This window comes from Pseudopodoces humilis, chromosome 6, assembly GCF_049639895.1.
Source record: "Pseudopodoces humilis isolate 2021_Gansu_Grassland_sample_001 chromosome 6, ASM4963989v1, whole genome shotgun sequence".
NCBI classification, from domain to species: Eukaryota; Metazoa; Chordata; class Aves; order Passeriformes; family Paridae; genus Pseudopodoces; species Pseudopodoces humilis.
In genome coordinates, this window is record NC_142205.1 from 22,217,295 (window position 1) to 22,233,829 (window position 16,535).

At 37.4% G+C, this 16,535-nt stretch overlaps 1 protein-coding gene across 7 annotated transcripts in view; it reads left to right on the plus strand.

The window, feature by feature from the left end:
• Positions 1 to 16,535, plus strand: part of TBC1D1 (TBC1 domain family member 1) — a 100,083-nt gene that overhangs the window by 41,373 nt on the left and 42,175 nt on the right. For all 7 annotated transcript variants that reach the window (XM_014262241.2, XM_014262231.2, XM_005517776.3 and 4 more), the window contains 6 exons: positions 5,994 to 6,527; positions 9,547 to 9,636; positions 10,662 to 10,766; positions 11,388 to 11,520; positions 12,926 to 13,017; positions 14,603 to 14,713. In XM_014262241.2, coding sequence (XP_014117716.2) covers positions 5,994 to 6,527; positions 9,547 to 9,636; positions 10,662 to 10,766; positions 11,388 to 11,520; positions 12,926 to 13,017; positions 14,603 to 14,713 — 1,065 coding nt within the window. The remainder of the gene's footprint in view (positions 1 to 5,993; positions 6,528 to 9,546; positions 9,637 to 10,661; positions 10,767 to 11,387; positions 11,521 to 12,925; positions 13,018 to 14,602; positions 14,714 to 16,535) is intronic.

Below are 16,535 nucleotides of genomic sequence, written 5' to 3' on the forward strand. Positions count from 1 at the left end.
AGTTCTACCCCTGGTGCATTTGCTATGCACAGAAAAACTGACAGGAGCTTGCAAGGGCAGTCATCGGCCACGGACTGGAAGAGCTGTAAACTTTGTTGTTCCCTGAATTAAATCTGGGTTTGAAAGTGGCTTTGTGGGAGGAATAAAACTGAAGTCAAATCTGTTTATTAAGGGTCAATAGGCGAAAGGTTTTAAAACAAGAATTGAAGTTAATGACTGGAAAAAGTCAGGGAGGTGTAGAAGACTGTAGTGGCCCAGTCTCTAAGCAAGATAACAGAAGCCAGAAAAGCCCTGTGAAGACACTTGAGATACGACCTGACTATAAAAGGCCTTTTTCTGAAATAGAAATTAACCGTAAAAGTTCATAATTCTTTTCTACCTTGAATTTCTGCTAATGCCACAGAGTAAGGAAATTCTGTCTTGGTATTCCAACTTGGAACTTAGCTGGATGTGACCCCCAGCATCTCATCAAAGTTTGAAGTTTTATCTAACTTGGAAATTTGCTTGCTTTGTGTGGGAGACTGCACCAACAGAGATCACTTCAAAATTAAACTATTCTGTGATTTTGGAAGAAGAATTGTGCAGCATCTCAATTTAAAAAGAAGAGTATCTGTAATATATATTAATTAAAATGTTTTTGATTTAAAAATGCCAAACTTTTAATCCTATGAGTGGAGGAAAGTGTTCAAGAAGTCAGTTGACCACTGCTGCGGGTTAAGGAGTAGTAAGGACAGGAAATGCTGATCTGTGTTGATTTCTGGACAGCTATTTTGCCACCAGTGTGCTGTAAATAGACCAGCTGATTTTTATTACATATCAAACTACTGAAATAAAAACTTTTATGCTGTCTTTTTAAAAGTAAGTACTGTGCTGTATTACCTTTTATATGCATTGTATATGTTAAAAAATTATTTTAATTTCTTCATTCTACTACTTTTACAAAATATTCTATGACTGTAAATACCTTATTGGTGACAAAAATATTGCTATCTGTTCTGATACAACTAGAGAACTTCTCCTGTGGTTAAGTATCTTTTCTGTAGCAGTACTGTCTACTAAAATAAAGAAGGAAAGATACTAACAGCAAAGCATTAGATTTCTTGACATATTTTATTGAGCCTGCTCTATTGATCAGGAGAAAAAAGCACATAAAAGCACTTTAAAATAATTCAGATGTCCTCTCTCGCTTGAGTAAGCTAGCAAAATTCAATCAAAACATCTACTTGTTTCAAGGGTTTTGTGAAAGATTTTCAAGGCTTTGTTCTGGCTAGGGTGGTGTGAGATCTGAAGTTCAGCCTAAGAATCTGACCCTGGTGTTTTTCAGTCTCCAGTAGTTTCTGGAGTCTGTTGCATAAGACCAGTTCCCATCAGCACAGGTCTGTCTTAGGTTAAACAAAACCCATTTTGTCCTTGAAATCGTTAAGCCAGTGCTTGAGCCCTTGACTCACCTGAAGCCTTATGCAGAGACTGGTACGTATAAACAGGTAGATTTGTACTACAGGCATAAACATTGTATAACATCTAGAATAATAAATTATCCCACTTTATCCTTTTTTTCACCTAGTCCTCCCAGGTGATGTGTTAGCAGTTCTTTTTCTGTGGCACATTTTGCTTTCTTAACTATACTATGTATAAAAGAAATGAGGAATAATCTTTCTTTTAGTCTGGTCTTACCAAAAGTCAGCTGTTGCAATCAGCTGTTACTGGGCTCTTTTCATTAAAATAGTTTCTAGCTCTTCCTTACATCTCTGAAGGATAAAGACCTTGACCTCTTACACACTTGTATGTAAACTTACTGCTAGTGACTGCTAGTTTCAGGGGGTAAAAAAGCAGCTGCAATTTATGTGAGGGGGAAGAGCTGTTTGTTCTTCAGATGTAGCAAACCCACGCTGCTCAAAAATTACTGCCTTTTGTCATGATTTGGTGCATAGAAGCTGTAGCTATTTGTCTTGTAACTGAGTAATGTGTACTAGGAAGTTCCAGGTGTTGGTTTGTATTTTGAATGCTTGAATACTTGAAGCCAAGCCACAAGAATACTCAGCATTTCGGTTCCCTGCTTTGTCTCTGCAAAGTAAACATTCTCATTATAGCAGAAATAATGTGGTACGCTTTAAAAAAACCCACAAGTCCAGTGTTATTTTTAATGGTTATAGATACGTGATCTTTTTCTGTATCTAATTCAGACACTCTAAACACAAAACTTTTTCCCTAGTACATTTCAGTTGTGTCTTGTGTTCAGTAGCCTTGTTCGGCCTGAGGTGATAAGAAGGTAATGCTTTGTGTTTGGTAAAGGTTTATTGTTGCTTACACTCGTGTTCTGTACATAGTTTTGTGGGTTTAGGAAAATAATTTTAGGTCAGGTGCAGTGTTTTTTCAGATTACAAAAATAATCCACTAATTATATCTTTATATTAAGAAACAAGTCAGAAAACACTTAAGAGTAGAAGCATGCTAGAAAAGAGGATTTGCATGGCATGAAGAAATCCTACCTGTGTGCAACAGTCTTCCCTCACTGTCTTAGCAAGTTCAGATTAGTAGGCACGATTGCCAATATGTATGAAAGCAGTTGGTACCTATATCACCAAGGTAACATGGGGTGGCCCCTCAGGAGATCACCTAGTTCAGCCCCCTGCTCAAAGCAGTGTTGCCTAGAGCAGGCTGCTCAGCCAATGTCCAGTCAGAGTTTGCATATCCACAAGGATGGAGACTCTGCAATCTCTCTGGGCAACCTATGCCAGCTTGTGGCTACCTTTGCAATTTAAAAAAAAAAAGAAAAAAAACCCAATTTTTTTGTACATTCAGAAAGAGCCCACAGCCTTTAAAAGACTCCAAGCAGCATTAACTTAATTCAGGAGCAACTTCATCCTTGCTGCTTTTTGATACAAGTTGAAGAGCCATAAAACCTGATTCTGTTTATATCCTAATTAATTTTTGGAGGTTTGCAAGAGATGTGGTTACTGGCATGCTACTTAATCTGGAAAAGTTCCAGCTGTGGTTAATAAACATTTGCCAAGATATAGCCTACATCTTTATTCTAATGGTAACCTGAAATAATTATAATATATTTATTTTTAACTACTGTTTACTTCATGTTTGTTTAATCAGCATCCAGGTCTTCTTACTCAGAGAGCCAATGTCAGAGGATACAGAGGGCAAGTGGGTTGTTTATTTTCCATACTTGCATAAAAAGTCTGGAGTGGTACAGGTAGATAAAAAGAGCACTAGTCTTGATCAGTCAAATAGCAGTTCCAGGGAAATGAGTGTTTTGGATGTTTTTTTTCATTCATCATGGATCATGTCTTTACTAATGAAAACAGATAAATGTTTAACATACATAAACATCACAGGAAAGTGAAGTGGTGATATGCTGCTTCTGCTGCTGCTGCATCAGTTGCCTAATCATCAGTAATAAAATTTTATTAGCAGGCTGAAAATTTTTTTAGGTCTGTAAGTGAGAACAGAAGAGTCTGTGTTTTTTAGTAAGTGTAGCACGGAAGCCAGCTGTTACTTATCAATGACATGATTCAAGCCCTAGCATGTGTGAAAATAAATAAATAAATACTCCCCTTGATTTTCCATCAACAGGCCTGCTGGGTCTCCTCAGACACAAAGTTTATTAATTACTGCAAAGTCCTTCTGTGTGATGTAGTGTCTTTCCCTACACACTGTCTGTATATGAAGTATAGGTGCTCTTGAATAGCTATTTTGTCAATATCTAAGGTGTTTGATAACAAAAAACATTGAAGAAGTTAAATTCAGTAATTGCATATATGTTCTGGTTCCATAATACCTTGTCAGTGCTTTAGCTCAGCTGTAACCCTTGCAGCACCTGCACTGCTGGAAACTGTCCTTATAGTCATTGATGTGTGTGTTGCTAGGGGAGCTTAACTGTGGTTGAGATAGGGGCCCTCTTTGTGAGAGCTGATGTTCCTGGCTTCACCAAAGTAAGCAGAGTTCAGAAAATGCTTCAGTCCTTTGCTGCTGCCTCTGCAGCCTCAACAAAAGTGGAGGTGGGATTGCTGGTCTCTGCGTGTATCCTGGACAGCTAAATAGTAAAAGTGCCTTTGGCTGGTGAGTCCAGACACTCACTCCCACAAGAGTAAAACATGTTTATAAAAACTGCTAAAGCAGTTGCAGCTTCAAATGTGGGTAGAGTGAAATTTTATGTTTTACTGTAATTCTGATATGTTGTGCCACTCAAAAATTTTTTCTTTCAAGAAGTGTTAAGTAAATGAAGAGGTAGACCGACCTTAAGCTCACTGTAGAGCAAATACATATTTTCAGGTACTAAAGATTTGTTATACCCTTAATGTTCTCCTTGTGTACGATTAAGAAGTTAGCCACAAAGGCATGAGCCCAAGGCTTTCTGACTGGTTTGTGACATATCAGAGAATGGACTTATTCTTGACCCTGCTTTTCTTGTCCATTCTTCCCTATTATCTTTGTTGAATGATTAGCTGATGACTCATGCCTTGCACTGAAGGGTGAAGTAATGCTTCCTGAATTCCTATTTTGTAATGTGTTATTTACTGTTTTAAATCTACTAGCTATATGTGTGTGAATATCTGTCTCTGTCTGCCTATCTATCTATCTATCTATCTATCCATCTATCCATCTATCCATATCTTTATCTTTGTTTCCTTGTCTATAAAAGGAATCCTATTGAGGTCTTTATGAGCACCCAAAATATTCATTTGATTTTCACTGTTCAAATTTTTTTTCCCTCAGAGTTCTTTGCTGTTTCCTCAGTTGGTTTATGCATATTACTGCGTTATGATTAAGCAATACATAACTGTAAAAATGTCTGAAAAAACACCAGAGGCCAGGTCTCCAAAATATTCTCTAGGCTTAGGGATGCCTTTTCTCATAGGGGAGGTGGTTCTTCTGGGCTGCAATTTAGTCTGCTGCTCCCAGACTTCTTTCTGTACTATCTGCAACCCAATACTTGTAAGTAAAGTGAGTTCCAGTTGATGCATGACAGGGTAAATTTGTTTTGTCAGGAAATTAGCACACTTTGCATGGATTTTTCTCAAAGTAGCTTTGGTAAATAAAGAAGCTGGCAGAATTAACAGTTGTAATCATAGATGCTGGCCTCACATTTTTCATTACAGCAGGAGCAGCACAGGCTGCAGAAGAGCCTTAATCTCCTAGGTCATTCAAAGCAGAGTGATGTAACCAGGCGTTGGCCTCGCAGCAGCTTAGCAGAGAGCGTATGTATATCAGTACTGTCCAACCATATCAGCAACTGAGACAGTTTACTGTCACTCAAAACATGGCCCTTTGGGTTCTAATTACAGCATCTGTGATCTGTAGCTGACTGCTGTCTCATACAGATGCCCTGCAAATCATACTGTATGAGAGGTAATACTATTTAAGAGTGTCATCTAGGACAGTAGAATAAAAATGAACATCTAAAATAATGAATATAGTTATTAAAAAGTACAGCTATTTACATTTTTTTAAAAAAAACACCAAATTGCAGTAACAATGTAATATGCTATTATGAAGGGGAAAGTAAATTTGCAAGAGATTCATTAACCTACGTGACATGAGTGTTTGAGTAAAAGAAGGGGGTGAAAAATACCAGAGATTAAATAACTTTACCAATTAATTAGTCCATGGCTTCTTGTACGCTATCTGAAGTACTTTTGTCTTTCATTTTGAGTTGGAATTTGTCATGTTACACTGGTTGCTTCAACAGCAAAAGTTTTACTGAGGATGAAGAGCATTTCAAGGAACAAAGCTCTTTTGACAAAGTGTTGATGATGGTGAACTCCTGGCAAGGAGACAAATGAAAAATTCCTGTTCTTAGTGTTCTACTGCTATAATGTATCTCTTGAATAAATACAAGATCACTTCAACTGGTCTTTTATTTTTGAAACTAAATCAAAGTATCCTTCCAGGAAAATCACTACAGTGAGTCTTTTAATTTTGCAGTTTGTTTGTCATAAACCACTGGATGCTAATGTCCATTCTTTTCCCCCCTCCTGTAGGTGCCTGAGATTATAAGCTCTATTCGACAAGCTGGAAAAATTGCCCGTCAAGAAGAGTTTCAGAATAATCTCTCAGATGTTGAAGACCCTTTTGCCAAAAAGTTTGAGGTGCTGTTCTGTGGACGGGTAACGGTAGCACATAAAAATGCACCTCCAGCACTCATAGATGAATGCATTGAGAAATTTAATCGTGCAAGTTGTACAAATAATTCAGATTTCAACTCATCACCCCAACAACATGAAACTTCCAGTAACTTTGGAGGCTTCTCTTTCAGCAGCAAATTGCGTTCTGTATTCCAGCCCTTGGTCAATGAAGAGGAGGAAAAAAGGCCAATTAGGAAATCTTTTTCTCAACCTGGACTTCGTTCCTTTGCTTTTAAGAAGGATTTCCAAGAGGGAAGCCTTAGGAGTAACAGCTTTGTCAGGTCTTTTGAAGAAGATGCAGTTTCACTGAACCTAAAAAGTCAACTCGTCTATGGACACAGTGTTGTGCAGCCAACTGACATTGCAGAAAACCGGACTATGTTGTTTACGGTAAAGCAAGATTTGTGGCTTCTGGTGGCATTTTCACATTTTGGAGTTTGGAGTGGCAGACACCAAAGCAGATGTTCTGACAGATGGCAGTTACTTCTTTGATAACTTAATTGCAATTACCAAAGCTTAACTTAAACATGCCTATTTCTCTGGAGAGCAGTACTTGTTAGTGCAAATTGGTTTACATATTCTAAATAAGTTTATATTAAATAGTTTAAAACAGTACTACCTGAAACCTTAGGCTTCTAAAGAAAGTGTTTAGAAAGTTACTGCAAGTCAGTAGGTAATTGTGCAATTGCAGAATGGTATGTACATTTACACTAGCTAGTAACAGCAGAGATAAATTTCCAAGGGAATTAATTACCTTTAACTAGAGCAGGACTATAACTGAGAGCTAGTAGACTTTGTCCCACGATAAGCAGTATAATTGATGAAGGTGCTCCTGCTGCCAACATGTCTGTGTAATGATGGAGTAGTAGTGTTAATAGCTTCCTACACTGCTCCACAGATGCCTCCACTCCTGCCCTGCTGTGGTGTGGCTGGCAATGCCCTTGCCTTCATAGGTGAGCAGCAAAACCCTCTTCCAAGAACTGAGAAGCAAGTAAGGAATGTGGTATTTGCTCCTCTTACAATCCTCATGATAGATAAGCTGTGCAACATATTTTACTTAGCTTGTGTCTTCTGAGTATAGTACAGACCTGGAGCTGATACTGTAAAGACTTTCCTAAGGTCATCTTGGATCTGTCAGCTGCTGTTGGAGCTGGGCGCTCTTAAGGCCAGTAATGGAGTGGAGTGTGTGCAATTATAGCAGGTTTTTTAAAGCAGGGAAAGAGAATCCTTTAGAAGGATTTGCCACTGTGTTGTATCTGTAAAAAGTAGCATGCAGAAACCATTGTAGTCAGCTGTATCTGAATTAAAGCTTCTGTTTGGTTGTGGCAGGCTGACATCAAACTGAGAGTGTAAGAAGTTGGAGAGGTGTTTCTTCCCTAGTAAAAAGAAAGGCATGTTCACCTTCTTCCCCTGAGCATGTATTTCACATAGAAAATAAGGTACCCTTTGTAATAATAATGCCTAATTTTAAGTAAATCATTATTCCATTATTGATTCATGGCACATGTTTTAGAAATAGATTAGAGTTGGGCTGGGTAGGTCCAGATCTTCTTACTCCAGTGAGTGCATTTTTAATTTATACTAAATAGTTGCAACAGTTCTGAAAGACATCTGCAGTTTCAGCCTGAATATGTCAGTCACCTGCTGGCAGGCACGTTTCCAAAATTTGCTGAGTTGGCTTTGTGTCCTGGGTTGCGTTTTGCCTGGGAAAATATTGTTTAGTATGCACAGCAGTATTCTTTTCCTATTCAGCCAGTCTAAATTCAGCTGAATATAAGGAAGTGAAGTAACTCTAGTTTGTGCCTTCAGAATCCACAGGCAGCGGCTCATGACAGAGCTGACTTTGTTGGTTACCTGTCCCCTGTGTTCAGCAGGCTCTGAGTCAGGGAATGCAGGCGGCATGCTCAGGTCTCAACAGTTTGTGGCTACATAGGAAATGCTTACAATTAACTTGATATCCAGAGGGGGAAAAAATGGTTGGTATCTTCTCAGCTAGTTACTTAGATTTTCCCCTGGACTGAAGCAAAGGTTGGTTGATGCATGAAGTATGAAAACATATTCAGTTTAGTTATCTGCCAGCTCTCTTCACCTGATTCAAACAGTCCTGATTTTCATATATCTTCCTGAAGAACTGCTTTCCTAGCCAGTTTCTTGGGATCTGGGGGGGAGGAGGGGGTATGTTTAGGTTTTTCTCCTGGCTGTATATTGGGGGCAGGGGGGGAAAGAGGTTCAGTAGTTTGGGTTCTTTCCCTTTATTCAGTTAACTTCCAATGATCACTACTGCCCTGGGGCCAAATGTGAAAGAATTATGTGGGACTGAGCAATAAGGAGGAGCGTCTTGCTGCAGGGAGGGGCAGACAGCAGGCTCAGGAGGCTGCTGAGTAGGTGCTGGAAGAAATAGCCCCATGAACACATGCAAGGGGTCAGCCCCAGGGACAATACAGGGAAACCAGCAGGCGTCTGGGGAAAACCATTGTGACTGGTTGAAGTGAAAGAAGAGGTGGAAGGTGAATGCACAGGATTTTAGACAGAGAGGTGGCACATCTGACTTGATCTATTCACACACAAGGTTCATTCCCTCCTCCTTTCTAAAGAAAGTACAGTTATATTGGTGCTGCTGATGTTTTTATGTGCATCTCTTGGGATTTGGTAGTGACTGGAGCAGGTTTCTTTCTCTAAGTCATAGTCATAAGTGGATCCAAATTCCACCTGCCTTCCTAAAATCTGATGTGAGACTTGTTTCTAGCAGTCTCTGATACGCTAGAAAATATGAGGAATTTAAATTTTTCTGTTACCACCTTACAAAGATGTTGCCAGAAGATGAACAAATGAAAACAATAGTTTCAGCTTAAAAATGCCCTTTGCTCATCAGTACTTAGCATCATTTTTTTTGACTGCACAAATGGCCTGCAGATTAAATATCATTAGGAAATTTACTCCAATAAATTCTTTTGTATAATTTTTTGAGTTAAGTGCTTTAAATTTAATGTTATATGTGCCATAAATAAATAAATAAAACCCTAAAAAATATTAGGTGGAATACAGGAAGAGGCACACACTTGGATTTAAATTTTAGAGCACTCTTATTAAGTAGCTTCTGTGACTGTGGTACATTCCAAGACTGCAGAAAATAAGAAAAGGGAGTGTGAGTATATTTCTCTCAGTGCAAAGTAGCTTACTTCTGATAAAACGTTGCTCTCATCAGTTTAAATGTTATTTTTAGTCTCTTGTCTCATTAAACCTCAGTGCTGTAATGCACAGAGCGCTCAATGCCAAATCAGTGTTTCAGTGTTCTTTCTGGTTATGTTAATATGTTAATAATAATAATATGTTAATTGGTATAAATATACAGGTATATATAAAAAAATTGTACTTGTTAGTGCCTTGCAATTTGTTGTGCTCTTTTTAGATTGGCCAGTCTGAAGTTTACCTTATCAGTCCTGACACAAAAAAAGTCGCAATTGAGAAAAGCTTTAAAGAAATATCCTTTTGTTCTCAGGTAAGATTGTAGTGTATTCTTTTTCTCTTTTTTAATTGTTTAAACATTCTCTACTTGTGAATGCTCATGTAATCCTCTCTCTTTGCACTCCATATATATTCTCTCAACAGCAGTTTCAGTGATTGCTATTGAAAAGCTGTTAATTAATCAGTAATTTTATAAGACCATCATTCTTCTTTCATGCTTTGAATTGTGATTTCTGAGATAAAGACTCACTTCTGTGTGCAGTGGATGAATAATATTAGCTAGAAGGAACATACTGGTCAGAACACACTCTTGTTTGAGATTGCAGTGAGCATGATTCACGATTGTGCAAATCTTGGGATCTCTGAGCCATATTTTTCAAGAAGTAAGAATGAAACAAGAAAACTTATATGTAAGAGTTATCTTAAAAATACTTAAGAAATATGTTCTTTTCAAGAGTATAAGTTGCATGTATTGAAACAAAGACAGTCCTCTGCCGTGCAGAGATAGTGTATGTGATGCGCTGAGGGCAGGAGTGTGTCAGAGCCTCCTCATTCACTGTTAATCTCTGTTCCTTGTGCCACAGAGTTTACTTCTCAGTCCTTCTGCCTAAGTTGGTTTTGTTTGTTTTGTAGATTTTGTTGTCTATAAATTACTTTGTTTTTTAATTTGATGACAGTAGCTTTCATCACTAAACATACAGGCACATACATATTCTGAAAATATCAGCGTAAAATACATTTTGAATAGAGTGTATTAATCTTTTGGTCTGCCATATGGGTCTTACATACTTCATCCATTAAAAACAAAACAAAAAAACAAACAATGTCTGACTTAATTGAAATTCAAAAGATTCATGAAGTATTAGGTTCTAGAACAGGACAATTTTAATGGCCAGATGTCTTTAATGTAGCTGTAGCAGAGATAAGTGATGTATAATAAGTGTAAGACGTATAAATGATATATGTAATGCTATTTTGTTCTTTTCTTCCTGAAAGAAATACAGATACAAAACATTGAGAGTAAATATGACTATTTCATTGCTGTTGTTTCTTTGCTAGGGAATTAGACATGTGGATCACTTTGGGTTCATCTGCAGAGAGTCTTCAGAAAATGGAGGCTTCCACTTTGTTTGCTATGTGTTTCAGTGTACAGATGAAGCACTGGTAAGTGAAAGAAAAGAATAGCCAAATAGAATATTAGGCCCTAAAAGTCTTCTGTTGCTCCATGCTCTTTATTTTGCTGTATGTCTTCAAATCTTGTTCCACTCAGAAATACAAGTATTTGAAAAATGTAATTAGTATAACAGTCTGCAAGAGATCTTTTAATTTGTTTTGGGGGCAGAAGTTAAAACCCTGTTTAAAATCCACTTCCTTTCATTTCACAAACTAATTTAGACCTTATGCCTATTTTTTGGGGAGAGTTTTCTCTTAGAGCACCTGTTCTGAAAATCAGGACTACGCTCCTGTGCTCTAAGTAAGACCTGTGCATCACAGCTGCAGTAAGCTTTTTTTGTCGTAGACAAAAAAGGGGTTTGAGATAGAGAGTAGGATCTTTCATTAGACCACAGTAATAAAATTGGGTGGCCTGGAAGAGCCATGAGTTCATGACGAGTTTTATCGTGCTTGTATGTTTGTCCACAGAACCGACATAGGAACAGCTTGTCTTTTTAATTGTAAGCACATTCCCAAGCAAGGGGCAGTATAATTCTAAAAGACTGTTGTGTTTGTGTTAAGGAAAACAGTGGAAGACTGAAATTCTGTTCTTTTGCACACCATTCTTTTCAGGTTGATGAAATCATGATGACATTGAAACAGGCTTTCACTGTGGCTGCTGTGCAACAAACTTCGAAGGCACAGCCCCAGCTCTGTGAAGGGTGTCCTATGCAGAGTTTGCATAAACTCTGTGAAAAGATAGAAGGTGAGGTTTAAAGCATTTTCTGGCTGAATATTTTTTCTTGCACTTCCATTGGGGGACAGTATGTAAAATCCTAAAGAAAATTAATGCTTAAAAAGAGTTTGGGACTTGGGGTAGAAAGTTGAAAGCCAGTTTTTTTATTTAGAAGTGTCAGGTTTTCTGTAAAGTAATAAGAATTTTCTGACAAGAGTTAAGCTCCTTCATTGTGTTTTAGTTGAACTTCTGAAAACAATTTACAAGTGTAAACATTAGTGAGTTGCAGCTTGTTTGGCTCTATTAGCCCTATAAATGCAGAAGACTGTAGATAAGGAGCCTCTGAACGAGAGAGGCTGCAATAGCTATGACCTGCTGTCCTTCTGAATCCACTTAGAAACTGGTATTATGCTATCACTAAGTAGGAACTGAACAATATGCTTTTAATATGTGTGTTTGTGGTGTTCATCTATGCTCCTTCATGAAAATGCAGACATTAGAATTGTAGTTGTTGCCCAGAACAGAAGTTCAAGACATAAAAAACTTCTTTATGTTTCAGCAAATCTCACAGTTAGGTTTTGTTCATTTAAGTGATGTTTGGGGTGAATAAAAGGCAACAGCAGCTTGTCAGATCATATGATAGTGGCTTGTTGGACTAAAACCTGCCTAATGTTAATTTGATGAAACTGGAGAACTTCCAAAATTACTTTCACTCTATTTTGGTTTTCAACTAGCTGTGACTGCTGGGAAGTTTTTTAAAAGCAAATGTTCCTTAATGCCTTCAATCATGCCATCTTGTTAATTTTATTGTCTGCTTCTGAAGGAGATACTCTATGATCAGAAGCTGAAGCGCACAGTACTGATGGTTTGCTGTTTTTCCATAGAAAATAGAGGAAAGGAATTTAATCCAGGATGAGAACACAAAAAATAATCTGAATGAAAGGGTAGTCTGCTTTAGACTGTCAGTAAATGTTTCCATCAAGAGGCAAAGTAAGACCTTCACTAACAAGCAATAAATTTACTCATTTTCAGAAGGGCCCAGAAATTGGAGAAAATGGAAAACAATTCTATTTATACCATAAACAAAATCCAAGCAGCACTGCACAAAACACTAACGAAACAGTCTACTAAAATGCAGTAGATTGTGGGTTTATTTTTGTGTGATAATGAAATCTTCAGCTAAGAGTATAATCCTGGTCTATGCTCAGTAAATCTCCTCATTGCAGAGTTCATGTCCCTCATTTTAAAGACATGAGTTTAGCAGTAGCTTTAAATTAACCTAGAGTTCTTTCTAATGCCCTCTTATGAAATCGTGGAATGGACCAGCTCAAATAATTGAGCAGCTTAGGCTTAAACTGTGAGCATATTTATGTGATTGATTACTTCTGAAAAAATTCACCCTGTAATTTGTTCTTCTTCGTTCCTCTCGGTGTAGGGTTGCACCCTTCTAAGACTAAACTAGAACTACAAAAGCATCTAACCACACTAAATAACCAGGAACAGGCCTCTGTTTTTGAAGAGGTTCAGGTAAGCTTTGTTTCCTACAAGATTTTAAAGCAGTTGGTGCGTTTTTTTTAACATCTGCGTAAAATACAGAAGTCATTTTCATTTTTTTGCAAATCATTCATTATTTTTATTTAATAGATGGTTAGCCAGCTTGTGCTTTAATTTCAGTTGTTTTTCTTGAGCTCTTAAAAACTTATCTTTTGATGAAAATGACTATTTTACTAATTTTTTTCCCCAATACTCCTTGCTTTCCATGAAGATGTTGCCTTTTCACTGAGTAAACTGAACACATTTATGGCAGTAACTTGTACTGTGAGGGCATTCAAACTGTTAGTTTGACCAAAACAAATTACTGTACTATTCCCAGATCAGAAAATTTCTTGCCTAAAATTTATCCTAGATCTTAATTCATGTCAAACTAACTAAAGAAGTTAAACTTCCTGTCTTCTTAATTAAATCTATTTTAGGACAGAGGAAAGCATAGCTGGATTTAAAAGAGATGATGTGCATTGTAGCAAATGTCACTGGGATTGACACGCTGTTGAAGATTAGGAAATTTCAGACTTTTTAAAAAGTAGTGTTTCCTTCCTCTCTTGAGGCTTTTCAGTCTCTTTGTGTGTTTCCATATGGCAGTTTATCACTCAGTACCAAATTTGGAAGTTATTTTGTGGGACCAGTTCCATGAGCTAAGTAATTTCTTAGCATACAGCAGCCAGCAGCGCTGGTGCCTTTCTGTGTTCTGCACACAGTCTAAAGCTTCTAGTAGTCACAGGAAACTGTTAATTGCTTCTAGTGATGGTCTGCAAACCATTAACTTAGTAAAACTAAGGGTAAAGTACAAATTTCCTGCCCATCTTTCTCAGCTAACTTTTTCAACTGGACAGCCTGGAATGTTGCATTCTTGCAGATCCATGTATTGTTACCATGATTTGCATTTTTAGGTAACTGTCTTCCTGTGGTATTATTCTAATGTGCTACCTTGGCATTAATTCATACTGTATCCTCTGTGTTATATCAATAGATTTAAGGCAGCATATGTTCTTCAAATTTAAGTTTCTGGGATTAAGTTCTTTAATAAATTGGTTTAAAATCTTCTCTTAAAATAATTCCAATCTAAATAAAATGCAGCACAGATAAATACGTTTACCTTGTGCACTAATTTATGAAAAATCAATGTCATTTCCCAAAAACTAAATGTCCAGTGTGAAGGATTTCTATGAGAACTGTTGTGAATCCTATCTCTAGGACATTACTCCATGTGTGCTGCAAACTCAGAGCTACAGTGGTTCAGTTTTCTTTATATCAAAAGAAAATTGTCAAAATTATTTTTAAAGCCTTTATTTGCTTGTGGCAGTTTGATGTCTGTACAGTTGTCCTCTGTCTTAGGTGTAAATTCTGTTGTGTATGAAGTGAGGTCAATGTGTTTGTGGCTGTGTGGTGTTTTGCCTGGGACACTGGTGTCCTCTGGTGGACCGGAGTAGTAGCATTAACAGACTAAACTTGTTCCTACCTTCATGATTTATTACAGTGACAAATGAAAAAGTTAATATTTGCTGACTGTCACACAAATGTGTAATTACTGTGCTTGTGGTGTTTTCAATTACAGAAGTTAAGACCACGAAATGAACAAAAAGAGAATGAGCTGGTTATCTCTCTTTTGAGGAACATGTATGAAGAAAAACAGAAGGACCATGTTCATGTTGGAGAAGCAAAACAGGTAAGTAATAATCCAATTTTAGTTTGTGTAAGGAGAAACCAGGAAAAAAATTTCTGTTTGATTTTTATATCTTTCCGAAGGCCAATTTCCATCACTTGCGAATTGAAACTTCAGTGTGTTAGCAGCGGTGAATACTGGGTTTGCTTATGGCTCATAAATTATTGTCATGTGCCAAAACAGATGTCTCCAATTTTGAGGTCCCTGGAAAACTCCTGGGTCTGATTTCAGGCCTAGGAGTCAGAGGTGCAGACAGGGCAGACTACTAAATTGTTTATTTGTTCTCACTGCAATGAAAATTCAATATATGTGAGAGTATGTATAATGAATTTGTGATTGCTCTCAGCTGATCTGTGGCATTTGCCATCTCACTGTCACTGTGATGACAACACGTTGGATTTGCTAATTGATAAAGCCTATTACATTTACTCAAGACTGAAAGTTATTTCTTGTGTGCAAACAACCATTTTAAGTGGCCTTAAGTTGAGGAGGATTGCTGCAGAAACAGCAGCAGAGACTCTCATCCATGTCCAAAGAGTTGACCTACCTTTTATTTTCTGTCAGGTTCTATTAGTGTTGTTTATCTGGCTATATATACAGCACAGTTAAGGTTTTTCCAAAGGGATTAGTAATTTTGGATGCCTTGGTTTGTGAGTAGCTACCTTGAGACAACTCAAGGAGGTTAGTATTTAAAAAAGGATTCCATCCATTCTCTGGAAACTTTCATTTCCAATTATTTAGACCCTTTTAAAACTCTTGGCTGTCCCTCTACTGTTGGTTGGTAATTCCACTGTGATGATTGCTGTCAGCCATTTGTGTATATAAACTAGCAAATGAATATATGGAGAGTTATTACACATGGGAAGAAATTGGGAAAAGAGCAGCAAATCTTCCTTTACTGTATTTTCACCTTGTTAATCTCTTCTCCTTTTATGGCTTACTAGCTAATTATTGACCCTCCTGAGTAAACAAAGAAAATTACATATTTCACTCTCTGATTTATTGTCTTGGGCATCCACCAGAAACACACTTTTAAGAAAAAAGCATTTCAGTTGTGGGATAAGAGGAAGAAACATGGCCTGAGGTCCTCTGTCATCATACATGAAATATTTTTATTTGGTGTAATGCTAGCTGATGGTCAAATAGTTGTCAGTTACAAACAGCTTGGAAATAGGGATATACAAAGTGAGATAAGATCTTAGTATGTCTTCAACGATTGGAAAATTTATAAGGCCTGCTGCAATCTGTTCACTCAGTTCCTGAAACCAAATTGGTTAATCTGACACTTGCAAAGATGCCAGTGTTCTAAGAAGAGAACTGACTTCCCCTCATTTGTCTCAGCATAACATTTTATATTTACTCCGATAATTTATCTCCAGGCCTGTGTAATAGTAGATACCTTTGAACACATACTCTGTTATTTGTCTTGGCAATCATTAACCCATGGCACCCTGATGTCCCTGTTCCCTTCTGTTCCGCATATTCGCTTTCATGCTTTTCATTGCCTTTTTTAAAATATATATATATATATAAATCAGGAGAGAAAAAAGACAGAATGTGATACTAGTACATGGATCTTGTTCAACAAAAACACTTCAAAATAAGTGTCTTTTCTTAAGAATGTAATAGCAAGCTGCATCTGATTTACCCTTGGAGAATAAGATGAGGGAAGGTGTCATGGTTTAGGAATGGTACACCCCATTCAGTGCCCCCACCAAGACTCTCCTAGCCAGGCACCTACCTTGGTGAGATGGAGAGGATAATTGGAGGCACAAAAGGCAAAGATCACAGGCTGAGATAAGAACAATTTACTGGAAACAGCAAT